Source organism: Ictalurus punctatus, chromosome 10, assembly GCF_001660625.3.
Source record: "Ictalurus punctatus breed USDA103 chromosome 10, Coco_2.0, whole genome shotgun sequence".
NCBI lineage: Eukaryota > Metazoa > Chordata > Actinopteri > Siluriformes > Ictaluridae > Ictalurus > Ictalurus punctatus.
The window spans coordinates 5,605,001-5,613,100 of NC_030425.2; the positions used below are offsets into that span (position 1 = coordinate 5,605,001).

The following is an 8,100-nucleotide window of genomic DNA, read 5'->3' on the forward strand; positions in this document are numbered from 1 at the left end:
CAAAGACAAGTGTGTCTTGCCTACAATCAAGCATGGTGGTGGGAGTGTCATGGTCTGGGGCTGCATGAGTGCTGCCGGCACTGGGGAGCTACAGTTCATTGAGGGAACCATGAATGCCAACATGTACTGTGACATACTGAAGCAGAGCATGATCCCCTCCCTTCGGAGACTGGGCCGCAGGGCAGTATTCCAGCATGATAACGACCCCAAACACACCTCCAAGACGACCACTGCCTTGCTGAAGAAGCTGAGGGTGAAGGTGATGGACTGGCCAAGCATGTCTCCAGACCTAAACCCTATTGAGCATCTGTGGGGCATCCTCAAACGGAAGGTGGAGGAGCACAAGGTCTCTAACATCCACCAGCTCCGTGATGTCGTCATGGAGGAGTGGAAGAGGACTCCAGTGGAACCTGTGAAGCTCTGGTGAACTCCATGCCCAAGAGGGTTAAGGCAGTGCTGGAAAATAATGGTGGCCACACAAATATTGACACTTTGGGCCCAATTTGGACATTTTCACTTAGGGGTGTACTCACTTTTGTTGCCAGCGGTTTAGACATTAATGTCTGTGTGTGGAGTTATTTTGAGGGGAAGCAAATTTACACTGTTACACAAGCTGTACACTCTCTACTTTACATTGTAGCACAGTGTCATTTCTTCAGTGTTGTCACATGAAAAGATATCATCAAATATTTACAAACATGTGAGGGGTGTACTGTTGTGAGATACTGTGTATATATATATATATATATATATATATATATATATATATATATATATATATATATATATATATATATATATATAGATGGATATAGTGACTGGTGTTGTGTTCTCCATGTGCGTCTGTGATGAAGGCAAATGCGCCGGGGTTGAATAGAATCAAGCGAGTCTGAAACCAGAGCAACACTGTGGGAGCCAATCACACTCGGGTTCGGACCACAGCAAACGTTCCCAGTGTGAAAACCACCCTACAAAGGCCCTGCATTCTGCTTTAGGAGCTTAGATTATTAACGCAGCCCACCATAATCTTTTCAACATATGCACTTATTATAATACATTAAAGAAATGACCTGATTTGAGTGACCTAACAGGACTGTAAGCGGTAATGCTAAAGAGGCAGAAATTGATTTTGAAAGGCCTTATTGAAAACAAAAAACAAAAGATGAAACAATAGTCAATAATAAAGAAAATGAATAATAAAAACAATAGCCAAGACAGAGGACACACCTGCCAGGCTTGGTGATCCCCTGGTTACTGGAAGGCATCTCAAAACTATTTATGGCAATCTCCAGGTCCATTAGAATCTCTACAAAAAAAGAAAGCTGTGACATAAGAACATCACATTCGTAAATAAATCTTAATCGTGTACAACGTATAGTTTGTTACTTACGTTTTATTTTAGCGATAGTGGTGATGTCCAGGTTCAGACCTGTGTAACCAGACACAATTAAACGGGTTTAACACATCGGCGGAGGAGGTGAGCGGGAAATGTGTTACACACCGTCATGAGCCAAACCTGAGCTTGGAGATTCCACACCGAAATCCTCTGAAGGTTCTCCTTTGCCAATATCCGAGGCCTGCTCTCGCAAAAGCTTGTCTACCGCGTCGATGGCTGACGTCAGATCGTAAGGAGTCAGGTCGAACGAGGTAGACTCTTCGCACATCTTCTCCTGTATAATGTAGCAAAGATTCTCCTCACTTAGGATTATTAGTATAGAAAATTTGGAGAGGAAAAAAAAAAACACACACACACACTCAAATCCTCACCACATTATGTGCTTCATCAAAAATGACGACGGCTCCTTTAAGTTCTATGTTGTGTGCTCGACGACTCTGGAGGACAAATCGGTTCATTAGAGTGGCGTCAGTAACGGCAAATTCCATCTTCTTTTCAAAAAGAAAAACGAAACAAACGCTCTCCTCGCACCTTTGGATCAAGGAGGTAGTTGTAAGGCATGAATATGATGTCAGCATGCTGCTTCAGAGAGCGAGACAGGTAATACGGACACACCCTGAAAGAGAAACTCCGGGTTTTGAGCAAAGATTTCACTCGTACTGAAGAGATCGCACGGAACGTATACGACGTCCTGATGCGTTCGGGATCGGTTTTAAGGAACGGAGGCCGCACCTTTGCTTTTTTCCCGTTTTCACCAGATCTTCAACATCCAGGATAGAGTTGATGATGTCCTTGTCGGTACCTTTCTCTAAACGTGGCATCGTAAATGAAACCGACAGACACAAAATAACGATCGGCGATGAGAACGTACAAACTGGCGTACGTGCTTCGCTCAACTGATAAACTGTTAACGTAAAAAAAAAAAAAAAAAATATTACGGCTCATACCATCAACGTTATTGTAGAAGACGCAAGAGCGGGACGACACTTTCGCTCGGCACATGTGGACCTGGATTAAAAGCGGAGAAATTATCATTCAGTTAACATTGTAATATTAATTATATTTCTCTCTCACACACACACACACACACACACACACACACACACACACACACACACACACACACACACACACACACACACACACACACACACACACACACACACACACACACACACACACACACTCCGGATAAGGGCATCTGCCAAATGGCATAAATGTAATGTAAATGTAACTTACTCACAAACACACACACACACAACATGTACATATATATATAAAATATATAAAATCAGTTCTAGAATTACTGGCAACCCTGTAAAAATGTTATAATTTTTTTTTTATAAAAATAAATAACAAGAGGGCGAAATAGAAAGAAAATCAGAATATATATACACAGTATAGTATATATAATGTATATATAATGTGTGTATATATAATGTGTGTGTGAGAACGTGTTTTTTTTTTTTTTAACAAAACATGGGCCACAATAATTAACACCCCTGTATTTGCTACTTTCATGCATAACAGCACTCCTGTAGTCATCTCCTCTAACGCTTGATGAGATACAGAGCGAGAAACCCTGTGGACTCTCCTCTTCAAGAATAATCCGGATTTAAGTCAGGGGACTGGGACAGCCTTGTCAAAAATTGACGTGTGGCCACTGAACCTTTATTTGTTGTTGTTGTTATTGCTTGGAATTGGATGTTTGAAATCGACGCTCATCTAGAAAGTCCAACCATAACCCGGTTGTAACTTCTGGGCAGAGGTTAGCCAGATTTTCAATTAAAAATACCCTTCACGGGGGTCCATGATGGCATGTATCCTTATGCCAAACCCACCTTGAGTGTCTCCTGCCGAGACGCTCGTCCAAATGAGCTTGTATGCATGATGGTGATGTCTAATATGTATACACCGCCTTTCTAATCCTCTGTCTGCCTTTAGAGGCGTGTATTTATTTTCCCCATAGTGATGAACGACTACGCAGATTTGGCCTTCGAGTCAACATATTTAAACCCTAGTGAAACAGGAAGTCATGAAGAGTTCCTAAACACTTAAGCAGTCAAATAAGTTTAAAATAATAATAATAATAATAATAATAATAATAATAATAATAATGGGTGCATGATTCACATCAATTTAGCTCATGGGAAATTCTCTATCAGCTGTAGATCATTTACTAAAACCATGACCTGTACCTTGACATGGTTGCTTTCTTGCTTCAGTACTTCTTGGTTGATACACAGTTGTTCTCTGGAGCCCAGGACGCAGACCTTCGGCCTAGAATTTTCGAAAAGTTCGAATTTTGAGTAGAACGCACGAAAGCGCACCAAACAGCATTTCTTTTCCAAGCTTGAGAAACCGCCCTGAAAAGGGTCGCTCCTTTTCTGGAAGCTTTCTGGCATCACTTAGCAGCACTGACCTGTAGGACGTGTTCTTGAGCTCGCTGATGACCTGGGTCAGTTGAGAATGTGTCCTCGATGCGTAGATGATTTTGGGCATGTCTGTGTAATAGGCTGCAAGGAGATCATTTGATTTCATTAACCGCACCATGAGATGAAGCGAACCGAAGACTCGATTATCAAAGGCTACGCGTTTTAAAGCCAAAAGTCCGAATAGCAAACTAGAGTCCAAACAGTGGTAAAAAAAATAAATAAATTAAACACACTGCTGCACGACTTGCAAACATGCGGCTCAAACTCTGCTCTTTACTCTTCATACCTGGTGTTTCTCCGTCAGTCGCTGCTGTTCCCCAAGACGACATCGGCCTGTCAGGAAACAGCTCGGCACCTCCCATTCTCTCTGCAATCTTGCGCGCGGATATGGAGTCTTTGAAATACGCCCTCCAGCCCAGCGACGCGCAAAGCAGGCACAAGGTTTTCCCCGTGCCGGTCGGACTCTCAAGAACTCCATTTACTTTCTAGAACAAGTAAAGAACACGTACACGTCACGAACCGAAACACAAGCGAGACATTACTTACTAAAACGTTAACGCGCACCTGTTATGGTTTTGAAACACGCCTAATTTTGTGTTAAAAGGTCTCATACATTAGATTTACACGCATCCGAGAAAGAAAGAAAAAAAAAAACACTTTAACGTGCTCATAATTTAAACTGCAGCATTACCTTTTTTTTTCCCCCTGTCACAAACGACTCGTTAAATGATTCGTTCTAAAGGATTCATTCTAAGCTCCACCTTTCAGAGAGCATACTCTTCTCTGATTGGTCAGACGTCCCGGTCTGTTGCGATCGGTCTAGCGCTGTCAGCGAGCAGCCGATGAAGACCAGAGGCGGGGCTTTTTGCTACAAACCTACGTAGATTAGTACAGGAAGTAAAGTCTGGAATCACTAACGACTCGTTTCAGCTGTTCAGAATCGGTTCCTTCTTTCGGGAGTCGATAACGCCGTTTGTCGCGCGCTTTGATTTTTAAAACTTTTCGGACTTTTTACATTCGCAAACAGCTCGATAACGCACTGCATAAAAGGTCATATCTGAAAAACCATAACAGGTGCACTTTAAATCTCACGGCCTAAAGTAAAGAATTTAGACAACGTTCTGTTGAAACACATGCCCTATACGTGAAGACTTCAGGATATTAAAACACCGCAATCATCTCCCTAAGACCTATGCATAATAACCGTGTGTTTGAATGCATCCTATATTAAATATGATCTTTTTAGGACAGTTAATGACACTTAAAATGGAATTGAAATCAAATCTGCTGCGACTTTATACCGAATTTAAACACTTGTATAGAAACGTACAAATCAAAACACTCGCTTAAAAAGCTCCCATGACTTCAGATTTCAATTCCTTACATTTGTCCTAACAGCAAGTGTGCAACAAGGCTATAACCGCTGTAATCTACAGTACTACTTTACACTAGTCTGTACGAGTCATGAGCAAATTTCGTGCCGTTATCTCGACAACAGATGCCGAAAAACTAATACTCGAATGCGAGTAGAAAAGGGAGCTTTACGACCCTTCCTCTAAATGTTAAACCGTCGACAGGAAAGGGGCTGCCATGTGCAAGGAGTTTGTACAACGGTCATTTCCAAATTATGTAAGCTATGTGGCACACTCTTAGAATGTACGTTTCAACGCTAAAATGAATGTCCACTATATGGCCAAAAGTTTGTGGACGCAACACACCCATATCTGTTTGTTGAATATCTAATTCCAGATGTAGTCAGTCCTGTGCTGTTATAATAGCCTCCACTCTTCTGGGAAGGCTTTCCACTAGCGTTTGGAGCGGGCCTGTGATATTCTAGACGATTGTGTGTTTCATGGGATTTCAGTTTAGGGAAAGGAGCACATGTGGGTGTGATGGTCAGGTGTCCAGCTTGTGAAAGGGAAGAGTACCATCCCGTCATTGATTATTTTCCTATTAGAGCACGCCAGAAAGTTTTTTACTGCTTCCTTATAATAAAACTACATTTTATTATATACATGTGCGCCCTTATGGACGTTTCTGTCTTTTTCTCTTTTTTTAAAAAAAAAATCACTTTCTGTTAATGCAAACAGCATCAATTTTGCAAAAGGTGTGTATTTATATTGGAATTTTAATATTTCCTCATTTGCTTTCATAAATATGTTTTAAACTAGCTACACAAAATATTTACACTCAGGACCTTGAGGACAAAAACGTCCCCACTGAAAAACATACAAACTGCAATATTTAATCCCGGTGACGTTTAAACATTAAGTCATGCATTCTGTGCTAACAGGCTTTTATTTTGTTGACAAGGTTTCAAAACATTGAATATTTTAAAATGAATTTCTGAAATGTGTTTTATTTTCTCAGGTTTAGCCTGTAGGGAAAATCCACGCTTTTCCTTTTTTTCCTGATTCTGCTGCATTATAGAGCGCCACAGACCAACTGGATAAATGACGCAGCTATAACTGTGTGTGAGTTTGAGAGAAAGAACAGATCTTGTAGTGGAAATCACAAATCTAAACCCATGTATACGAGTCAAAGAAGGGTACAGAGCTTTGAAGATTTTTGCATTATGTAAAGAACCCGGTGTTCAATGGGTTAAAATCCAGTAAATGAATAGACGTTTATTAATTATGATCAGAACTAATACTGGTTTTAAAAAAAATCATCATAAGTGAAAGTGGAAATAAATATTAATATATAATATTTCTATGGCAGTTTTTTTGGACATGGACCGGAGTAGTAGTTTTTATTTATTTTTAAAATCTGACACTGCATAAAAAAATATGAATGCATCAAATTTAACATTGTTGTTAATCACTGTCATATCAAAGACTGTAATAATCAAAGAAAAAAAAATCTGCTTAGTATTTAGTATATTGAAAATAATAAGTATTTTTTTCATTTAAAAAAAACAACAATCTGTAGCATTATGTAAACAAACAAGCGTTTAAAGGGTTAAAATTCAGTAAATGAATGAATGTTTGGGTAATTATAATCAGAACTGATACTGGTCAATACTCAGCCAGTGAAAGTGGAAATAAATATTAATATATAATATTTCTGTGACAGTTTTTTTGGACTCTATGGACCTGAGTGTAACTTTTTTTTAATTGAAGCCCAAGAGTTAATTACTCATTTATTCATGTATTTATTTATACACAAGGTTCAGTGTCATTTGTTTACATGTGCTCTGATGCTCAGCTTTGACTTGTCCAGAGTAGGCAGCAGATTACATTTCAATGTATTAATTAGACAGTGTTAGACCTCAAACAAACAAACAAACAAACAAACAAACAAACAAACAAACATTATGAACAAAGACTAGCATTACGTACGTTTTGGAGACACTCGAGCACTTTGCTCATATAATCCGTCTGGCATGGATATGGAGTAAAGGGGAAATCCACAGTAACTCCTCTTAAAGTAAGAGAAGGCATCCTGCTACACCCAGGAATAAACTACACAGTGAACCAAATGCTAAGAAAACATGGATACTCCGCTCAGTTATGTCGATTTAAATACACGCTTTAATGTCCAGTTCGACCATAAATACTAGTGTGTCCAAGTCGCGCCATATTTCTTCTTCTTCTTCTTTTTTGTTTTTAATGGCGGTTGGCAAACCACTAAAGGTGCATTACCGCCACCTACTGGGCTGGAGTGTGGGCTTATTCTCTGATTCTTCTTCTTCTATTATGACTTGATGATATATGTTCAACTGTACGCGGCTGCCACCTACAGGTTATAGAGCAGATAGCACCTTTGTGCGAGAACTAACGAGACATTAGCATGGCTTGCAGGTGTGATAAATAATAAAATAACACGATCTGCTTGTCTTATCTCGTTTGTTCTTTTTTTAAATGTACACTTAGAGTCTCCACCTGAAGAAAGAAAAATGAATGCATGTACAGCAACAGTGTGGCTGTGAATATCATTTAGATGGACCATGGGAATATAATTTGGAATGGACTCACTATACATGTGTGTTAATCTTGGTAATAAGTAACCTGTGCAGTATGTGTGAAACCAGCTACGTGTCATGCTAAAGAAAAAAGCAAGAGGACAAGTGTGTTCTGAGTGGTTATTATTTTTTATTTCTATTTACCTTTATTAGCAAAATGTACAGCTAACATAAAAATCAATCTTCAATCTAGGAAAAAAAAGGTATAATAAGATATAAGATACAAAATTTAATGTTAGTATAGTAGGCTGGGAATTTTTTTTTTTTTTTTTTTTACGGAAAACCAAGACATTTTACAAAACCTA

General features: G+C 39.3%; 1 protein-coding gene across 1 annotated transcript in view; it reads right to left on the reverse strand.

Moving 5' to 3' along the window:
* The window catches only part of rtel1 (regulator of telomere elongation helicase 1), a 25,195-nt gene extending 17,732 nt beyond the window's left edge, over positions 1–7,463 (reverse strand). The window contains exons 1-11 of the mRNA XM_017477616.3: positions 7,173–7,463; positions 4,118–4,316; positions 3,819–3,912; positions 3,595–3,676; positions 2,344–2,404; positions 2,129–2,204; positions 1,928–2,012; positions 1,768–1,833; positions 1,517–1,670; positions 1,391–1,429; positions 1,228–1,306 (exon numbers count right to left, since the gene is read on the reverse strand). Of these exons, the coding sequence (XP_017333105.1) occupies positions 1,228–1,306; positions 1,391–1,429; positions 1,517–1,670; positions 1,768–1,833; positions 1,928–2,012; positions 2,129–2,204; positions 2,344–2,404; positions 3,595–3,676; positions 3,819–3,912; positions 4,118–4,316; positions 7,173–7,274 (1,037 nt within the window). The 5' untranslated portion in view covers positions 7,275–7,463. The remainder of the gene's footprint in view (positions 1–1,227; positions 1,307–1,390; positions 1,430–1,516; positions 1,671–1,767; positions 1,834–1,927; positions 2,013–2,128; positions 2,205–2,343; positions 2,405–3,594; positions 3,677–3,818; positions 3,913–4,117; positions 4,317–7,172) is intronic.
* Positions 7,464–8,100: the final 637 nt, after the last annotated feature.